This window comes from Ochlerotatus camptorhynchus, unplaced genomic scaffold (genome assembly GCF_037179485.1).
Source record: "Ochlerotatus camptorhynchus isolate MF236.1 unplaced genomic scaffold, CSIRO-AGI_Acam_v1.1 ptg000304l, whole genome shotgun sequence".
NCBI lineage: Eukaryota > Metazoa > Arthropoda > Insecta > Diptera > Culicidae > Ochlerotatus > Ochlerotatus camptorhynchus.
Genome location: NW_027040792.1, coordinates 4,669,768 through 4,691,802, shown reverse-complemented (window position 1 = coordinate 4,691,802; position 22,035 = coordinate 4,669,768). Strand labels below are relative to the sequence as shown.

The 22,035-nt window shown below is 41.7% G+C and overlaps 1 protein-coding gene across 4 annotated transcripts in view; it reads left to right on the top strand.

The window, feature by feature from the left end:
• The window catches only part of LOC135707146 (uncharacterized), a 291,025-nt gene that overhangs the window by 152,239 nt on the left and 116,751 nt on the right, over nt 1-22,035 (top strand). For all 4 annotated transcript variants that reach the window (XM_065228873.1, XM_065228874.1, XM_065228875.1 and 1 more), the window contains one exon: nt 19,318-19,620. In XM_065228873.1, the coding sequence (XP_065084945.1) occupies nt 19,318-19,620 (303 nt within the window). The remainder of the gene's footprint in view (nt 1-19,317; nt 19,621-22,035) is intronic.

Here is a 22,035-nt window from a genome sequence, read left to right as displayed (position 1 = left end):
CCATGCTCCGTATACGTTGCGGAACTCGCAGCTATATTTTACGCAGTAGAGCGAATTTCCTCACTACCTTCTAAACATTATTTCATTTTTACGGATAGTCTTAGCTCATTGGAGGCTATTCTTCAATGAGGCCGATGAAGCACTCCTCGTATTTCCTGCCTGAAATACGATCTAAACTGAGTCCCAAGCAGCACACTTCGATCGAAATAAGCTGCTGCAACTTGATTGTGATTGTAATAAGTAGCCACAATTGTTCAGTGACATGTGTGCTGCTAGGGGTGTTTATCTAACTGCTCCTATACTATCACCTTAGCTTGGGTCCCATCTCATAGCTCAATTCCGGGTAATGAGAAAGCGGACTCCTTGGCTAAGGTGGGCGCTATGGAAGGTGATATTTTTAAGCGACAAATCGCCTTCAACGAATTTTTCTCCATTGCTCGCCAGCAAGTCCTCATCAGTTGGCAATAAAAATGGAATGATGGTGAATTGGAGAAGATGGTTACATTCTATTCTCCCTCAGGTGTCGAACAAACCATGGTTCAAAGGGTTGGACATGAGCCGTGACTTTATACGCGTTATATCAAGGCTTATGTCCAATCACTGTTCGTTAGACTCGCATTTCTATCGAATTGGGCTCTCAGGCAGCAATTTATGTGCGTGCGGCAGTGGTTATCACGATATCGAGCATGTTGTTTGGTCGTGTACCTTACACCGTGTTGCCAGATCTGAGTTATCCACATCCCTCAGGGCCCGAGGAAAACAACCCGCGATACCCGTTAGAGATGTCTTGGCGAGCCGAGACCTCGACTATTTGAATTTAATTTATGTGTTTTTAAAACGGATAAATTTGAGGATTTAGTAGTTAGTGTCATCTTGTGTTCCCTCAAGTTGTTAGCTGCCCATCGGTGTACCCCCATGTTTGTCTTTTTCATCAGAGTGTCGCCTAGTTCGAGATCAAGAGCACATTGCTCTCCAAACCTTGTGTTCACAATCCCTACCCTGCCATCCATTTGTTACAATTTGTAACCCCTAACCTCGAGATAGCCGCGAGTAATCGGCCCCCGCTTTACTAACGTTAGTTTTAAGTAATTTTGTTATCTAAACAATGAATATCGGCTCCGCAAAGCTACAGCAAATGAGGCTGGAAATATAAACGAATTATTAAAAAAATATCAAACTGATTTGTTTTAACCTAAAAATTTATATATCAATTATTGTCATATTCTTATTCATTCAAATTCATGAAATTTGAAGAAGAAAAATGAAAAAAAAAATTCTTCCAGGAACTTTCATAATTAGAAATTACTCCATCTCTAATTAATATTTATAGGTCATTCCAGCTCAAGTGGGTACAGAATTTAAAAAAAAAAGTTTTCAAACACTTAGGGTAGAGAACTACTTCGGCCTAATCGCCCATTTTGGGCCTATCGAGCAGAAAACTTCGAATAAATCCATGATTTCAGAGTTCGTCAATTCAATTGTGCGTTTGGTACGATACTTTAGTTAATAAGTTACGGAACGAAGTCGATGAGAACGCGTGATATGAAGGTTTTCACCCATTATTCCCAAAAACAAAAGAAACGCTCCGACCGAATCAATTTTTATCTTCATCTGATAGGCCAAAGTGAATTCATTGGCGTTTCATTGGCGTTTCAATGCGTTAGGCCGAGTTTAGAATCCGTAGGCCGAGTTTGGCGTCATGAAGCAGTGTTAGACTTTTGACAATATCTCAACGATTGGTTTCTCTTTATCAAATCTTACGGTACATACGGAAAGGTAAATAAATTTTGAAGCCATCAGTTATAATAACATTCCGTTTTAAGCTAAACTACGCTTGATTAAGAAAGACTAAGTGCGGGTTGTGCTTAATAGGCCGGAAATGGGGTAGTTAACCCTACTTGAATCTTCTCGCAACATCCCCACGTCCAGTCGCGATGTAAAACTTTTGACCGGGAAGCTGCTTAAAATCGATTTTGACGTATGTTTCGTCATCGATCAAAGTGCAGCTCTTGTGTTTCATCAAAACACGGTTGTACAAGAGCTTTGCACGCTTTTTGGCCACGCTTTTTGTGCCGGTTAGGATGTTTACTGGCTTTGTACGACTTGTATCCTTCCCTGGCAAGGATGTTCCGCACCGTTTGAAAGTTGGCGTTGTACCTTCTGGTAACATCTCGGATCGAAAGGCCGGGGCTGGCTTTAACGCACCTCAACACTTTGCTGCGCAGCTGACGATCTCTGGTTCCAGTTTTTTCGTAGGTCCGCTGATTCCTTTCCACACTCAAGGCCCAAGCGCAATGACAGCGGAAGCGGAAAATCCCGATCTGAGTAAGCCTACTTTTCGGATTGAAAACTAGTTAGACCAAATCGTCTTTGGTTAAGCATCTTGATGTCATTTGTGACAACTGTCAAACTTTCCGTTTCCGTTCCGCTTCCGCCCATATTTCGTTTGGGCCTTCAGGGTTTCCTTGTAGGTTTTGAGCACTCGACAAACTTTTGTTTTCGGCATCTTCAGCACTTTAGCCAGCCTGGAACCGGACCACTACGGATTTTCCAGTTGTTTGTGCACAATATTTTTTCTTCTTTTGAGTTCCATTTGACGTTATTTCTGAACGCGATCGACTACTTTGATCAAACTTGCACCAGTTGTTATCTATAGAAGTGTAAACAAACCACTGTCAAAGATTTCGATTCGCAACACTAGAGGCGTGCTAGCGGCGTGCGAGGGGCGTACCAATTTACTTTTAGACAGCCTTTAGTGTGCGTCATAGGTTAGATTTTGTGTGTGCAAAAAAACAATCTAGACCGGGTAAAGTGCTGTTCCTTTCAATAACCGACGGCTACGTCCACTTCCAGCGCCGTCATCTGCATCCCCGGGGCGAAAAATTACGGCAACCGTCATCTTGTCTGGTGGAAAGCGATCCACATCCACAGCGCCCCTTCTGGTGAGATCACCGTCCGTCCACCCACGTGGAAATCGTTGATCGTTTAGCCACCAAACGCGCATCGTCGCCGCCAGTAACAACAGCTAAACCAGCTGGTGAGTCCGTTCCAATTGTTTCTTCTGTTGAGTCTGGCGTCAGGCAAGGACGCCACGGAGGATATTTTTACCGACCATAGGTCGAAGAGCAAAATGCATTGCTAGTTTAGACCAGTCCAATGATTTTGAAGTTGGGTGTCGGCAAGATAAAACGTGCGCACGTGTCGACATCTTTGGACACCTACCCAACCCATTCATGTTAAACACCCGGGTGCTTTGCCGTTTTCGGTTGCCGCATCGTCGTGGACACCGAGATGAAACCGCAAGAGTATAATAGGTAGATAGAGATAACGGTAAGTGCACAAGTAGGACTAGGTAGATTAATAGAGTAAGAGAAGTGAAATATACACAAATTTGCAAAAGCATGCTTAATTTGAATACACGTTAACTTACCGGTTTTTTCACTACTGCAATATATGTTTGATTTGATTTTGTAAAAAACTAATGTTGATAAGTCCTATTATTGAGTCGAATGAGATGAAGAAAGTGTTTTCACATTCATAGAGAACAGACGGTAAGGCTCGAAAAAAATTGCTCTACAAACTAGTGTAAAGATTCCTATTCGACTTAAGCGCCACTAACGGTAACTTCCCCACTTGAAAACCCTCTTTTACAACCTGATGGCGCTGGCGTTGAACAATTTACACTAGACACTAAGTGCTGGTAGCGCCAACTGGCAATTTTGATCAGAAAATGTATCGATACTAGCGCCAAATTGGTCGAAAGGAGAACATTTATAGAGGAAATCAGAAGATGCTAGCGCCACGGGTGATGTTCCCACTTATTTTAAAACAAGTTTATGACCGAAGTTGGACGTTTGTTTTCTGTGCTTTTATGTTGCGTATCTCTTTTGCTGTAGCTGCACCTTTGGTGGAAAACAGGTGGAACTGCCGATGAGGAGAACCTTGACGTGTAGCCAAGATAGCTAATTAACAAGATATCCCACTAATAATTTCCTCGAATAAGGCAATTAATACACCATCCTTATGTGATTACAATGCCATCTGATGAGTGCACATTTAAACAGTTGGGAGTCCCCCGCCATCTTCACCACCAGGTGAAAGGTGTCAGCATGACAGATGCCAGCGTGGACGTTGACGATCAGCCGAGGGAACAGGATGATATCATCCTCGATGGCATCATCATTATATTGTGATAGCAAGATTCTCCCTTTTTGTGATTGCTCTGTTTTTCAATCGTTACGCAACAGAAACACACACTTATTCTTGTTCTGTACCTTAAATCGAGCCTTAAACATAGTGCCGGACATAGTGCGCACAGTGATGCGCTATAATGCGCACTATGTCCGACGTTATGTTTAACATAAAGTAAAATCTGTGGTGATTTCTGGTGTCCAACTTGACCTACAATAATATGTTTTGCTTTCGTTTGAGAGCTTCCAGTATCATCACCGGTATCAGTAAGATGCAAATTTCAAATAGTAATTGATGATTTGCGAAGCTATATTGCTCAAAATAATATTTACAAGCATCACTGCAGTTCAACTTTTAACATAACTGTCACTTTTGACTTCCATCGCCGATTTCTCGCAAACGATCATGCAAAAAAGTAAAGCAATAACACCATCGGACAGATGAGATAATCTCCCATCTATTGGTAATATTGATGTATGTATGATTCAATTGTAATTAGCGAGATATTGACGATGGAAGACAAAAGTAACAGTTGTGAGAAAGATTGAACTATGTGCACATCATAATGTGCACCAAATCGATCATTCTTACATCCAGGGTGCCTTCCATTCATTTTGACTAAAAAAATGTTTTAAGAAATTATGGAATAATAAGACATAATGAAAATATTTTGATTATGTAAACAACAAGAAAACAAGTTTGTGTTTGACACATAATACCTGCCAATTTTGCCACATGAGAGTCGCAATAAGCGATTTTGTAATTTATCTCACCCACTCTTCGCTCTTCACTCTTCGCGAAGAGGCGATCAGAAAAACGCTCATTGTGACTCTGTAAAAGCTAAATTTGCTGGTTTGATGTGTGAAACACAAACTTTACAATCTTTTCTTATTACTTACACATACAAAATATCATCATGATATCCTATTATTCTATAATTTCATAAAACATTTTTTTTAGTCAAAATGAATGGAAGGCACCCTGCACAGTCAAATTATCTACGGATTGAGCTACCCAGAACAGAGGCACTGGGCGGGATTTTTCCTGTCTTAATATTTTGGGCTCAAATTTCACCACACTTTGGAAAACTCTTCTACTTGATGCATTTCCAAGGGCAAATGAATTTGAGATATGACCAGATGAGTGAGTGGTAGTTTTGAGCTTTTCTTGTGGAAAGTCAATGCTATTAAATATTTTTTTTTTCTAGAATTTGAGCCCAAAATATTAAGAAATAAAAAAATCCCACCCATGGTGTAAATAGGCCATTTTGTGACAATTTGGATACCAGCCGGTAATTAGTCTGTTTACTATAGTTACTATAAAGAAAGCAAAATGTTGGTACATTAGTAAGAATCTGCCTTTAAAAACCTTCAAATTGACATTCTAATATCACGAATAGCTTATTTGGTTGTGGGGTAATCTCTTCTGAAAGATGAAATTTAAAAAAAAATCTCGAGGATCCAGGGTTGTAGCCGAGAGGGATCTAGGCACTTCAGAGCAAAATTAAAAAAAAAAATGCGTTTTTATCAGAATGCCAAAATAAGCGTTTTGGCCAAGTTTGGCTCAAATCTGTGGCTCCACAGGTGGTGTACCCGTTTGAGCTGGAATGATCCTTATAAATTTTCTTATGACAAAAAAATAAAAAAAAATCATACGTTGGAACAAAGAGAACTTCACATTTTATGTTTCTATTTTATTTATTTTTCAAAAATTAACAAGTTTTTTAAGTCTATATTTTTTCTCTAAAGTCCAATCAATTACTTCCAACTTCTTCTCGGACACAATTTTGATATGATAAACAGTATTAGAGTTAGAGTTTTTTTGAATTCATATGTGAAAACACATACGCCCTTTTCATCGAATTCTCCACGGAGAAAACTGAGTGGGTCGTTTTTTCTAGGAAGCATAGCCCAGCACAACCGAAGCTTCAACTTTTGGGTAAACCGATCACTCATTCCATGTCTGTTAAATATCTCGGGGTCTGGTTCGATTCCAAATGCACCTGGAGATCCCACATTGAGTATCTGAGACGAAAATGCCAACTAAGGATCAATTTCCTTCGATCAATTACCGGAACGTGGTGGGGAGCCCATCCACAAGATCTTCTGACGTTGTTCCGGACAACGATTTTATCGGTTTTAGAGTACGGTAGTTTTTGCTTCCAGTCGGCGGCTAAAACGCACATCATCAAGCTGGAACGGATCCAGTATCGTTGTCTTCGTATCGCGTTAGGATGCATGCACTCGACTCATACTATGAGTCTCGAAGTGCTGGCGGGCATGTTGCCACTATCCGTCCGTTTTTCAGAGTTATCTCTGAGGCTCCTCACCCATTGCGAAGTAATGAACCCACTGGTGATCGAAAATTTTGAGAAGCTTCTGGAGCTAAATCCTCAAACATGTTTTATGACTTTGTACTACCTATATTTAACACAGGATGTCAGCCCTTCAAGAAATATTCCCAATCGTGTAGTCTTCTCCGATTTCGGCAATTCAGTGAATTTTGATTTATCTATGACGCAGGAAATCCGCGGAATTCCAGAGCATCATCGTCCTATGATTGATCCGTCATTATACTCTGCAAAGTTTGGCCATGTAAATTGTAAATCTCCACTAACCTCGAGACGACCGCGAGTACTCGGTCCAGTTCCTTTAACTTTAAATATAAGACAGTAATAATGTATAACGCAAAGGATAACTCGGCTCTGTAAAGTTTATTCGATTGAGCCTGTAGAAATAAAGTAATTACAAAAAAATACGCCCTTTTCAAAAATTAGACTTGGGTCAAAATAGTCTCGTGATCTGTGGAATAATCATAATCTCCAAGTGGTGGCGGAGGTGTTTAATAAAGAGAGATGATAAAACCGATTTGTACCTTCCTTAAAAGTTGTCCTAGCTCGCTATCTACTTTCTATATGCAATTTTCACACTGCCGTAATCTAAACGGAACTATCAATTCTATACTTTCATCTCCTCCTCATCTATCGTATAAAAACTACCACTTCAGTCTGTTATTCGAAATAGCATCTTCATCTACATAATCTCCAATGTTTCATTCAGATCGGAACGGATCGTGCCAGCTTTTGACCTTTTCTGGCAGATTTCACCTGGAAATGCTCAGAAGTAATGCACACACTGCCCCTGAAATCCGGCTCCCATGGTCCCCATCCATCTTAAATCGATGTAAATAAATACTTTATTTCGGTTGAATCACAGCCAAGCCAATTCCACTGACTGAACTGAACCGGAACGGATGCGAGAGGAAATGAAGAATTGAAAATAAAGTAGCCTCGACCCTGGTCCGTAAAGCTTCCTCGTTCGAAGAGGAGGTTTCCATTTTCCAGCCTCCCGCTTGCAAAGCTAATCTCCTCGTTTCGATTTATGTAAATCTATGTCGTTTGGATGGATTCATCTTCGCAAAAGTGATTATCGTCACTTTTGTTAGAATTTCGGCTTTTTTTTTTCTTCTGTCGCAGCTTTCTTTGTCTTCGGTTGTGTGTTTGTATCGAACCGGGATTATCTGCGATTTGCCTTTTGTCATTGTTGGCGAAGTTTAGGGCGCTCCAAGTTGTCGGAGTGCACAAAGGGCGGGACGAAAGCCGAACATTAGAATAACGATAAAATATGGCATGAAATACGTCGTGGAAGTCGTAATTCCTTGGGCAAGCCAGCGCCAGTGTAGAAGGCAATAAACTTTCCGCCCGGATGCGGAAAAGCGATTCTTTATCAGCTAATCCGATGGAAGCCATTCTTCTCGATTGCACCAAGGAATGCACCGAGTGGATGCCATGCATTGAAAATAACTACAAAAATCCTCCGATTCCCGGCTGGCAGTGGGAGGAAAGGGAAAAGAATTGCTGCATTGAAATATGGTGCATAGGGGGAGAGAAAAATAGTTTCCAGGGAAGTTCCGGACTGCAAACAAGATTTATGTCAGGTTTTTGCATGTTCAGAACGACAGGGAAACTTTTGACAAGCTTATCTGGCAAGTATATTGTAACTTTTTTTCAGCAAATTGTTGAACATGTTTTCAACTTCCCAATCCTGAAAATAAAGAGTAATTCAATCGATCATTCCCAATCAAGCCACCGACAAGGGGACAGATAATCTAATGTTTCACATTCCCACTTGCAAATAGTAGATATTGCCACATAACTTAATCACAGGGATTGCCCTTCACTACCGCAATGGTATTTCTCGGTATATGGTTTTCGTGATGAAGATGAAATGAAATAAATTCAAACAAATTGAAACTGGTTGATTGAGTTTCATTTTCTCATATCATCAAATTGTTTCTCTTATTATATCTTGGTCCTTATCTAATCTAATCTAATTTAATCTAATCTAACACCAACACAGCCAGTTCTTGAAAGCATCCTGGAAAATGATTGATATACCTCCATCATTTTTCTTGTCTATTTGATCTACGCTTCACATCGAAGATGAGTCACACACACCAAAACGGCCAGGCTTACTGTGCAGCATTTACGGCGCAAGAAGATTTGAACACGACGTTTCAAAATCCATTAAATGGATGAAACGTGGACACCTCGTACCGTCAGTTCCATTTTTGGTAATAACATGATTGATTGGTCGTTGGAAGCCTTTAAGCTAGAAAGGTTAAGTGATGCTCCATTTTTCTCTGAAGGCTGGAACATTAGCACTAACTCTTGTCCTAGCCTTTTATGACTCGATGGATTCTGAAAATTTAAATTGTATCAAAAGACCTCCTTCACAGCATCGCTGTCATCGAGATACAAGAAACATCATAACAACACAAGAATGTTCTGTCATTTTAAAACTTCCTCAAGCATAACGGCAACGTACACGTGTATCCGGATCCGAACACCGCCGGGGCAATTGTGAATCTCGAAACAACTTGTCACCGAGGGGCGGTCGGTTAAACCCCGGAAAATAACAAGCTCATGTCATCAACATTACCATCATAATCAGCTGCAGCATCCCGCTGTTTGCCTCCAACAAACGCACAGGTTGTCTTTTGTAATATTCTTTTAAATTTCCTCCAAAGAACACACACAACAGACTATGTAGCCAAGTGTCGTAGGTGCGGCCAAGGCGGAGACTTAATTTAATTAAAAACAACGTTTAACGAGCACGAGCAGGAAAATTTATGATTATAAATACTGGGGCCTTGCTACGCTTTTATCATTCTTGTCAGGCAAAGCCAAGCTGGAAGGCATCCTCATACTTTCTTCTTTTTTTCTCATCCCCCTCACTATGGCATCCTCTGGCAAAGCGTTTGTGTGGATTATTATATTCTTAACTAACCGGTTGTTGGGTCCACGGATGTGTTGAGCTTTTTTTGTAAGCACTTCCTTCTATGCTCAGGAGTGGCTCATGTTAAGCATCCTGAACAAACAGAAGATATGTGCGTGCCTCAACAAACATTGATGTGCCTTCCGATTGTGCTTTTATCTGATAAAAGTGGACCAATATTAGCATAGATGACAGTTTTTTACTCGTGGAAATCACTTCCAAAATTGTGTAACAGAGGAAATCTGCTACCTACCTATCTGTATGAATTTCGTGTAACGTTAGAAAATGGTCTGTCTGCATTGATTGATACCTATCAGTGAGTTTCTCCCACGGAGAAATTATGGCTCTAATTGTAAGTCTGAGGTGCACTTTATGACGAGTTGGATTGAACCACAAATATCTCTGTACTTGTTCCAATTCTGTTCTGTGTTTCCGACATACTCTTGAAGTTCTGCGCTTCGGCCTTCTTAAAATCTTCTACAATCCCCCATAATTTCGACACTTATTCTCAACTACTGCCAATAAAAGGCATGGAACTTCCCATAAAACTTTCTCACAGTGTTCTAATGTTCATGTAACTTTCCTTACGTTTCCTCAACTTACATGAGCCCCTCGGAACATTGCTGAAGTTTTCGGAAATTGTCTGAGTTTCTCGGAACTCCTTTCAAATTTCAGCAATTTCCTTGAAATTAATTGATCGATTGTTTCTCGAGTCATGGGTAGCCAAAAACGGTGAGGAAATGGAAACATTATTCGAAAGAGTATCAAGCATAAGACATTTTAAGAGATGATTTTTTAAGAATTCTGAAGGCTCAAAAAATTTGAGATATTCAAAAAGATACAAGTCTTTCACAATAATTTTCTCCAAAGTTCAAGCGCGAGCAGATCGTAATAATTTTGATTATTTAAAAAAAATCGGTTTAAATCGGTATAAAGTCTCAAAAATCGGGATAAATCGGTATATCTGGCAACGCTGAGCCGGGGCATATGCTCAGAAACACAAAGGCTTTCGGTGAAATGGCATTCGGCCAAATTTTCCATAGTAAATTTTTTTCGCCCCTTCCTAGCTCGAAACCTGGCTACGCCCTTGGTAAGCACGGTACCGCTCAGCTCAAACGTCATTTTTTTTCGTGAGTTACTTCCGTGCAAAGAGCATATAAATCGAACGGTTACGAGCAAGAGGGAAACAGATTAGTGGGAAAACAAACCGTGCATTCATTCATGTGTGCTAAAGAACAATTATCTACGAATTCGCAAATCGGTTTATTTTTGTGTTTTTGGATTTAGTTGAAAATTTGCAGAAACTTTCCTTATGACCGACTATTCCATTTTGCATCTTCATATCGCCAATTTGAATCCAGCCTTATTTTTGAAAAGGGCCTATAGAAAGTTGGAGTTATAAAGCTTGTATATAAGTCCGTCGTGCCAGACATTGTCAAACGCCTTTTCGACGTCTAACAAGGCCATGGCTGTGGACTTGGATACAGCTTTGTTACTTCGGATGTTATTTATCACCCACACTAGCTCATGAATAACCCTTACGGAACCCGAACTGTTCCGGAAGAAGAATGTCATGTTCCTCCACAAACTTGTTCAGTCGGCTGAGGATCAATTTTTCGAACAGCTTGCTCAGCGCTGAGAGCAGGCTAATCGGTCTGTAGCTTGACGGTAGTGAAGGGTCTTTCCCAGGTTTGCGGATCGGGAAGATCTTTGCCACCTTCCAGATGCTTGGAAAGTAGTGCAGCTCCAAGCATCTGTTGAGGATGGCAGCTAGCAGCGAGTGCACCCTCGGGCTGAGATTTTTCAACGCTAGGTTGAATATTCCGTCAAACCCGGGAAACTTCTTGTTCTTACTGTATTTCAGCGCTGAGCAAATTTGTTCCTCTGTAATCCGTTCTTCTGGAGGGACGGCACAAGGGGAGGACTAACGTCTGGACGCACTGCGCAACCTGGTTCTCGAGTGGACTGGGTAATGTGCTCCCCAATCGCATTGGCCTTCTCTTCGTTGGTGAAAAGCCGTTCGTCATTGACTCTACGTGGTGGAATGGGCTTGGGGTGAGACTTCAGCACCTTGGCAACCTTCCAGAATGGTCTGGAACGGTCGTCCAGGCTCTGAACGAGCCGCCCGAAACTCTCGTTCCGGATTAAGACCATTCTGGAAGCGATCTGCCGATTCAGATCGACCATTTCGTATTTACGCTGCAGTTCCGCTGAAACTGGCGTCTACGAACATTTCTGAGCCGAATCAAGAGTTTGGTAGTGGGAATCAATTGCTTGAAACTTACCTCTCACAGGAACTCGTCGAACGCACTGTTCGTCAGCCACGGATATGGCTTGATGGAGACCCTCCAGGGCCCGGTCGATGTCCTCCACTGTGTCGAGCGGTGAGTTGTCGTCGATTTGGCGGTCGACCACGCGCCGAAACTGGACCCAGTTGACTCGATGGTAGTCCTTCCGCAGGCACGGTGCAGGGGTCACGTTGCAGCCCAGCTCGGTCAGCACCGGTTGGTGGTCCGAACTCAGATCGTTGACGGCAACCGGCTTGGCTAATCCGGTGTTTGCCAAGAACAGGTCCAGCGTCGATGGATTGCCCGCCGGTGATGTGCAGGTTGGTTCGTCCGGAAACCAGACGGAATAGAGACCACCTCTACGCCGACGGACTCGATGATGGCAGTGCGGTAGTGGGGTAGGGTGCAGTACTTGATGCCTTTCTTGATGATGACCGCGACACCGCCCCCCTGGAGCTGGTGCGATCAAGCCGGACAATGCTGTGGTCGGGCAGCCAGAAGCTGTCACCGGTCTTGAGGTGGGGCTCGGTGAGAAGGCCCACGTCGATGTCGTGCTTGCGGAGGAAGTCTGCAAGCTCAATGTTTTTCGCCCCTACGGAGCGAGCGTTCCAGTTGGCGATCTTTATCGCTTCACGGTCCATAATTAGCGACGAAGGAGATGATAGCTTGGAGCTGTTTTGTTCGTGTAGCGCAGGTGCGCTTGATGATGATGGCCTGGGCCAACAGTGTAACGATCTCATCCGTTGACAGCGGAGAATCGTCTGTAGCTTCGCCGGTTGTACCGGCCAATCCCGGAGCAGGAGTATCCGTCGATGGCCCGGAGGCTTGACCGGGTACTGCAGCAGCAGCCGACTGGGCAGCAGCCAACTGTGGGTTGAGCGGGAGCGGCGGCAACACTGGAATTGGCCGTAGTTGGACCGGTGATAACGGAGGAAAATTCTACGCGTTGTTTTCCGGAACCTTCTTGCGACCGGGCTTGGCTGTTGGACAAGGCCTTCTTCCGGATCTCGGAGTATTCGGCCCGCTTCGGACAGGCCTTACTCGTGGCCTTGTGGGCGGCACCGCAGTTGGCGCATGTGGGAGCGGCTTCCTCGATGCTGTCGCAGTTGTTGATCTTGTGGTTTTTGCCGCATTTGATGCAGCGGCTGGCCTTGTGGCAGTTGCTGGTGCCGTGCCCGAACAATAGGCAGTTCGAGCACTGAGTGACGCCACGGTGGGTCGGCTTATACCGCTCCCACTTCACTACGATGTGGAACCGTGTGCATGTCGTCTGGAGATCCTTCACGGTTGTGAAGTTCTTCTCCAGATGGACCAGGTAGAGCTGGTCACCATACTTGATGGCCTTGCTGCGGGTAATCTTGTGGATTTCAACCGGCTTGAGGTCGTTCGCCTTAATCTCGTCCATTAAGGTGGTGGTGTCCAAGTCGTGAAGCCCGCGCAGCACCACTTTCAGCGGTTGGTGGCCTCGACGTCGTGGGAGAAGTACTCCAGCTTCATCCTGTCCAAGAGGGCCTGGTCTGTGTTGTAGTGTTTTTCGGCTGAGACCATCAGTTTTTAGCCTTCCGTGCACCGTTGAATGGTGCAGCGAAGGCCCTGCTTAATGTAGAAATCCAGCTGATCCCATAGCCCGGGAGGGAAGCCCTTCACATAGAAGGGTGGCAACTTTTCGGCACCATCTCAGGGTCCGACTGCGGCTGGGCTCCGTTCGGAGAACGGATTGTTGCTCAGCAGCTTTTTTGCTGCCGATGCGGTGGCACTGCTATCTTCAGGTCTGGGTCGTTTAGTTCCGGGAGGCCCCGGCTGCGGGTCCGCAACGCCCGTCGGGACGGGCAATGCACAGTGGTCCAGAATGCAGATTTAGCTGGAATGATATGTTTTGAGCCTGAAATTGAAACTTTATACTAAAAGTCTCTTCTACAAAGTTGTTCCTTATAGTTAGGCCCTCATTTTTATGACAATGAATTCTAGGGTGGTTCGTATTATCATTAAAATCAAAAATCTAACTTTTTTGTTTGAATAAATTAAGGTATACATTTTTTTGGCAAAGTTATAGCTGAGCTAATTTCAAGCAACTTTGTTGAAAATAACTTTTTTGTATCTCTTAAATTGGCCGATTTAGAGCTATTTTTTTAATTGACTTAGGGTGGCTCTTAAAAAAAAACAGTTTTTTTTGCTCTGTTTTTCTTATTTCGAATTTCTCAGCAAAGGTGTCTTCAGATAACTTTTAGATCTTAAGAAGGCACAAATTTTTGCTGCAGAAAACTTGTCAATATCTTTCGCCGATCAAGAGTTATTGACGTTTTTATACTAAGAATATGCACTTTTCAAATGTTAATTTCTCTGGTTGGGGCAAACAAAAAAAAGTTTTTTTGCAGCATTTGAAAGGGCGTATGTTATTCTCAATAATATGAAAAAATTGGAGGTATGTTATTTTTTAAACTCGTATAAAATCAATTTGAATTTATTCATATTTTTACTATATTTGAGTATATCTTTTTTAATAGAAGAGATACAGGCAACAAATTCGGCTATAAAACATTCGTCTTAAAGAGTTTTAAAAGTCTCTAGAAGATGACTTTCATGATAAATTTCAAATAAAAAAGTTATTGGCAAAAGATGGATTTCACAGGACCACTCTAATGACAAATTTATATAAAATGTGCTAGTACATTTGTTTCAATATTTGGACATTAAGTGTCTTCGAAAAAGTTTTTGTTCTTAAAAATTCCCTTCTTTTGGTGTTTGCAGACGTCAGGGTGGTCCTCAAATTAGGGAATTTTTAAAACTAACTTTTTTGTTTTACAAAATATAAACATGTGTTGTTTAAAAAAGTTGTAGTTAAGTTACTTGCAAGCAACTTTGTCGAAGAAAGTTTTTTTCTATCTCTTAACGTTCTCATTTTAGAGTAATTTTTTGGAGGGTGACTTAGGGTGTTCCTGGAAAAAATAGTTTTTTAGCAATAACTTTTTTATTTCAAATTTCTCATGAAAGTTATCTTCTAGAGAACTTTGAAACTATTTTAGACGAATGTTTTTTACCTGAATTTGTTGCCTGTATCTCTTCTAATACAAAAGATATACCCAAATATAGTAAAAAATATGAATAAATTCAAATTGATTTTATACGAGTTTAAAAAATAACATACCTCCAATTTTTTTCATATTATTGAGAATAACATACGCCCTTTCAAATGCTGCAAAAAAACTTTTTTTTTTTGTTTGCACCAACCAGAGAAATTACTATTTGAAAAGTGCATATTTTTAGTATGCAAACGTCAATAACTCTTGATCGGCGAAAGATATTGACACGCTTTGTGCAGCACAAATTTGCGCCTTCTTAAGATCTAAAAGTTATCTGAAGACACCTTTGCTGAGAAATTCGAAATAAGAAAAACAGAGCAAAAAAACTGTTTTTTTAAGAGTCACCCTAACTCAATTCAAGAAAATAGCTCTAAATCGGCCAATTTAAGAGATACAAAAGAGTTATTTTCAACAAAGTTGCTTGAAATTAGCTCAGCTATAACTTTGCTGAAGAATGTATACCTTAATTTATTCAAACAAAAAAGTTAGATTTTTGAATTTTAATGATAATAGGAACCACCCTAGAATTCATTATCATAAAAATGAGGGCCTAACTATAAGGAACAACTTTGTAGAAGAGACTTTTAGTCTAAAGTTTCAATTTCAGGCTCAAAACATATCATTCCAGCTAAATCTGCATTCTGTACCACTGTGCAATGGGGTTTTCTTCTGCTTCTTCTGGGCTGGCTCGGTGTTCGCGCCGTCTCCTGGGAGAGGCTGTTTTCCCGGTAAACCGGCACTCGCGTTACCGCGCGATTTCTTACCCATGGCTGGGTCAGCGAGAGCGTCACTACACAACGCGAACGAACGAAAGAACGAAACGAGAGAGAATAAAAATCGACTGAACTGCTCAACAGTCTGGCAGCGAATGCCATACAGCAGCGCTCTTTTATATCTTTTCAGGTTAAAGCAGAATGATGTGCAACCAAGTGGTATAAAAGCTACAAAGACTCCTCCCATTATGAGTAGTTTGCTATCAAGTTATGACACTGGATCTTTTCCGTTTGCGTACACGGCGAATGAGAACGACCCAAATTTGAGTTTAGTTCACTCATAATCGCCAAAAGTGCAGGAACTCAGCGATGAGTAAATTTGTCTCATGGTTTCCTGTGGAAAACCTAAAAAATCCGCCAGAAAATGAGGAAATTGACGAAAATTTTATTCAGTCTCGGAGAAGTACCAATAGACTGAGTGAATCAAATCTTTACTTTTCTCGAATTCGGGAATTTTTCCCTGGAAAATCCTGGAAAACCCTGGGATAACATGAGGCAAATTTACTCATCGCTGAGTTCCTGCACTTTATTTCTTATTTCTGAGATAACTAAACTCAAATTTGGGTCGATCTCATTCGCCGTGAAAGATATCGGTGCCGGTGGTTAACGTGTTTACCTCTCACCCCAGCAGGCCTGGGTCCAATCTCAGTCGGCGCCACCGGCATGTTCTAAGGCATAACATCTCTGATCACGCCTTCCTTCGGGAAGTAAAGCCGTTGGTCCCCGGTTGAGTTGATGGGTCGATTAGTAGGGTCCAGGTGTGGGAGCTGCCTCCCTGGCGTCGGTAACATTGGACCTCAGTACGGAAAAATAAATCTTGCGTCACTTTTTAATAGGTCCTATCTACATTGATCGATTCTCTTCATCGACACTCTCTTTCGTAAATAGCTCGGCTTCACAAATGTTTCCTGCCGTCTTCGTCGAATTAGATGCTAGATTGTTGCTTCTTCCATCGAAAATATCCGACCGTGGCGATTCAAAGTTGATCAAGGTTGATCAAAATCCAGTTTGATTACATGAGCATTTTGTGTTGTCATTGGCTCTGACAAACAGGCAGATGAATTCTATTCCTGTAATTTACTGTAATAAGCTCGGTGGCCCTGAAAAGAGCCGTTTTGTTGTCAAAGTTGGTGATGATTTAACCTCCGAAACCAAACAGAGTGCGTCTCTGTCACTTCAAAACGTAGATGACATCCATGGCCGCTTACGCTTGGCGTGTTTAGTGTAGGTGACAGCACCACGGCAAGCCAGACGACGGATGGTGGTTATCTTGAAGAATTTGCGTTTGGTTCTAAATATGGCGATGAGTGTGCAGAATATTACGCAATTCCATCCTCCCTATTCGCACGCGCCCGAGGATCGCAGGCAAATGCCACTTCGACTTGTTTCGTCGACTTACTACTCTCTGGCGACTGTGCTTGGGAAGCAGCATATGCATGTAGGTAATTGGTGTATTTGTTAGTTAATTCGACGCTTTTGGACTAAGCTTAACATTTAACAGTTTTTCATGTTGGAAATCGACTTTCGGAAGCATTGTCAGCATAGCCATATTTCTGATCGATTGGTGATAAAATTATTGAAATTGGACCAGGGGCAGCTGAGTTATTAACGTTCAAAATCTTTCTTAATTTGTTACATGTTCCATATTCGGTTTTCACAAAGTGTAGAAATCAAAGACGTAGTCTTACGTCGAAAAGTTGGGTAAATTTTTTTAGGGTGCATATTTTTCTCAAATTGTCACATCTATTACCTGCAATATTGCCCAGGACACCAAACCGATCGGACAAACAGTTTTCGAGTAAAAAAATTCTGAAGATTAGCTTGATATTTTTCTATAGGCCCTTTTCAAAAATAAGACTGGATTCAAAATGGCGATATGAAGACACAAAATGGCATTGTCGGTCATAAGGAACGTTTCCGCAAATATTCAACCAAATAAAAAAATACAAAAATAAACTGATTTGTGAATTTGTAGGGAATTGCTCTAAATCACCCCGGGAGCTTTTTGACAGCTCTAGTATAATATCAATGTACCCCGAAAATTCTGGTACTCTGGATGGCCCCGAGGAATTAACCAGACCAGACCAAATTATGAATTTTGATTTCATCAAATCGATTAAATTCCAAGATATGAGGAAAAGTTGTGATAATCCACCTTGGGCGAGATGAACGGTTATACCACGTACACGGCCTGAAGCCAGGAAGAGGAGCAGACAAAAAAGCTCGATCATTTTAAAAAGAGTTGTCGTTCACCGTTCATCCCGGGAAATAAGTTCATAAGCTCAGTTTATGAGCGGATTGCCCACCTCTAGTGTTTACCGTCTGCGTTTGATTTCTACGTTTGACCGTAGGCACAGTGAGGCGAAGTAGCTCGTAATTGAATATATTTGCATGAATTATTATTTTTTGAAAATTAAATTAAGATTCACAGATAGCTTTTAGCCTCAAATGCAAAATTTCAGGATAATCCGAATTTTGTACATAGCGGTAATTATGGAAATTCGTCGAAATAGTAAATATTTGATTATGACACATTCAAGAGTGATTTTTCAAAAAACCGTATTATGCTTTTGGAAACAAAGATGCAATCGTCAATTTGTCGAAACTCTTAGCTCAGCCACGCAGACTAACAACACCTTTAGGTAGGGTTTACGTGGACAAGCTAAGAGCTTGGGAAAATTAACGATTGAATTTTTGTTTACAAAAGCAGATACGGCTATTTTTTTTTTTTGCTTTATTAAACCTTTTAACTGTTGTCATTCGGGTCCGGCTATTTGAAAATTCACTTTTGCATTGATCATTCAAGAAATTTGGCCGGGATTCTCTTACCACATCTTACCGTTTTATTCGCTTTAAGAGATGTTCGTTCTAAGCTAGAGATGGGTTTGTGTAAGGGTGCCAGGAATTTGTGTGAACTAACTATCTCGAAGACATTGATTTGGAGTCAAACGACAGTAGTAAATTCGGACTAAACTACTTTGTACACAGTTTTTAAACAAAATTCAATATGGATTTCCCTAAAATGTTTCCTTCAATTCTCCTCAAATATTCCAATATGTATTCTAAGGTTCTTTGAACGTCTCGGGCATTGTCTTTCGAAGAACCTCGATGTTTCGCTGTAGGTTCCTCAGGACTTAGCGATTGTTCCCAAGACTTCCTCAAAATTTACTTTGATCTAATCCTCACGGAATCCATTTGCAATGCGCCTCTGAGCTTTTTCGAAGATTCAACGACTAGTAATATTCAGCTTACCGTATTTTTTTTTTATTTAATCAAAAATTTAATTCCATTAGTAGGAGAAAATTAAAGAAAAATCGTTTCACGCCGTCAGCCGTTTTTTTCCTCCTACCTCTACCCGACATAAGAAAAGGTGCAAATGGGTCGGGATGCTATTAAAATTAGCCGTCAAGTGGATAATTGATGGTGGTTGTTCAAATTCAATAAGACATATTCCGGGAAATTCACTTGCGGTCAATGAAACTGAGATTCAAATTGTGTTTGACTTCGTAGAAAGTAAATGAACCCTCGTTGTTCTATTGCTGCTGGTGTTGGAAGAAGGTTGAACACAAGTTCCAGGAAAACACCCCAAACAGAGATTGACGCTCAACATCAAAGTGAGATAATTTACCGTCGGGATTTTGATGGGAAACTCGGATCAAAGGCTGTCACGCCCCACGGAACTAATTTCTATTCTCTGCTCTCGTTTCAGATAACCTCAAATCGGACCAAACCCAGTCTTACCCCCAGTATCAGTACGTCAGTGGTGGAAATAACAACAACAATAACGGCAGCAAGAATCACATTGTAAAATCGGTTCCTCCCGATTTGACGCCAGGGAACGAATTCATAGGCGGTGGAAACGTGTGTAATGGGTCGGACGATTGTCAGTATCAGGACGGGTCGTGTCCGAACGAAAACGGGATCAATCCGAACGATAGGAACAAATTTTGCGGCAGTCTGCCGAACCACCTGGACGCAAACGACGCCTGCGAAGCCATCTTCAAGCAGAACGGTGAGTCTAATTGCATCCACAATGAAGTGACAAATCACGCAAACAGTCCCCATAATACCCCTGCATATCATTTTATAATCTCAGGATCCAATCTGAGGTCGGAGAAAAACTAGTCCAATTATAAATTCAATGAAGCCGAAAATAATCCCGCACGAGGTCTCGGCAATCTCTACGCTGTGCTGGCTATAATCCAACTGGCAGCGCAAGGTCAGTTAAAAACAATGGTGATGATGATAATTGAATGAAGCATGGCTGGCTGAGATTCTCTCGAATCATCGTCACACAAACAAATTCCAATTATCACACCACCACCATCACCGTTGTTCGGCACCGGTCGTCGGTAACATTATTACGTTTTTTGCCCTCTCAGCTTGGCCGTTTGTGCTTGCCACAAAAAGTACGGATGAGGGCATCAATTTGATTACAAATTTGCATTTTTCCCCTGGTGGTTTGCCTGTCGATGTCGAGCCACTAAGCGAAAGGGGTTTGTCCTGGGGTAATCTCGAAAAGTGTATCCAGTTCGGTCACCTTGAGGGAATTGACCTTCCGATAGTGATTCTGGAATGGGGGCGTCTGCAGCAACTTTGAGTCGTCGGTTGCAGTTCGTTGCAGAGATTTTTTTATTCAGTTTAAAACTGTATGTCCAAATATTGGCTAAAGGGTATGTTTCCAAACCGCTTGGAATTCCGGTGGATTTTGGTTTCTGGAATTTATCGGACATTTCTTGAACATTTCCGTAGCATCACTTATTCCATAGGTTTGACTTCTGTGCATAAAGTTATTAACTCCCGGATTTAGTGGCAGCTTGCCAAATCTGGCAAGAACTGGACCTTTGTGAGCCTTCATGAAAGATAGTTTACATTTCTCGAGGCATTCTTGCTTAAACAGCTTCGAGTCTATCGTTTTGTTGGTGATGAAATGCTTGGTTTTGAGTCCGCAGGTGCAAATTCCTTACCAGATCATCAGTTTCCGGGGAAATTTATCGACGAAAACAAACTTGAATTTGCTGAGAACATCTCCCCGTACAGTTGCCAGATACAATTTTTGTCAAGGAATCTGCCTGAAATCGGCAATTTTCACCTTTTTTTAAATTGACCACGTCGAGTTTTCGGCGTAGGTGTACAGGATCACTTTGCTTATCTCGTCTTCCATCTAGTACAACTTTTTCAATACTGCACGTATCGAAACATAACTTTCACCACTGAAACACTCAGGATAAATTATATGATAATTTAAAAACGCTTTCCAAAATGACATAAGGATGACACTGTGACATCGTTGGAAGACACTGTTACATTGTTCAGTTTCAAATTGTTCGTAAACTAGTCCCCCAAATCTAAATAACACGCTCTGAAGCGTGTGAACATTCTTCGTTACCATTCAACCAGTTCTACAAACACCCTCCCCGGATCGATTCAATCGCCAAACCACAAATTCCGGCATTATGCAACCGGAAAAACAATCCCAGATGCACGAGATTTGACCTCGGATATCGCTCTGTGCATCGATACGTCTACCAACTGAATAATAATAACAATCCTCAAATCATCCCCAGAGCGGTCCACTCGTGCATTCAAAACTATATCCACCCCAAACAGCCCAAAATTATCTCTTCTAATTTAACCCAATCGCGGGTGGATGATGACATTCAAGCGAATCCACACGTACCCACGAGAGGCTTTCATCATCACCACAGCACCCTACCTACATCGATATTAATTATGTTTCGAAACAAACCAGCTACGGCCCCACGCACTAAGCTTCTCCGGTTTGGAGCTAGAGGTAATCGAAACTTTCCTGCTGTGGGACGGATTTTGGTGGTACTTTCCTATAATCCATTGGCCATCATTGCATTGATATGGTAATTCGTACGAATATTCCGCTGGCGGTGGTTTTGGTTTGGCAAGTTGTTGTGTGAATAATTGGTTATTAAAACAGTGCCATACATGCCTGCGTGCAATGGCGGCTGTCTGTTGGCTTTTCAGTCGCTAGAATCGGCGATGATAATGTGGGAAAGTGCGCTAATTTAGGGCTTAACTCGCAACGTGGGAAAACATATTGATCTCAATTCGTTGGGAGGATTTTTCGAATGGTGGTAGCAGATACGGAATTTGTAATGCAATTCGATATGAAGGCACGGGGTGTGAGGGATTGTGAACAACAGCCGGTTGAGTTCCCGTGGGAAGGAATTATAACAATATCACTGACAATTTGAAATTCATCTTTTTTCTTTCCTTTATTTAACGTCGGTCTCTGTTCCGCAATCTAGTGCCAATCACCGACGGACATCGATTGCCATCCATTGACGGCAATCGAATGTGCAGGAAGGCAGCTTCCACACCTGCGTAGGATATCGCACCCATTCAACAACACACATGGGCCGGGACCAACGGCTTTATTTCCCTTCCGAAGGAA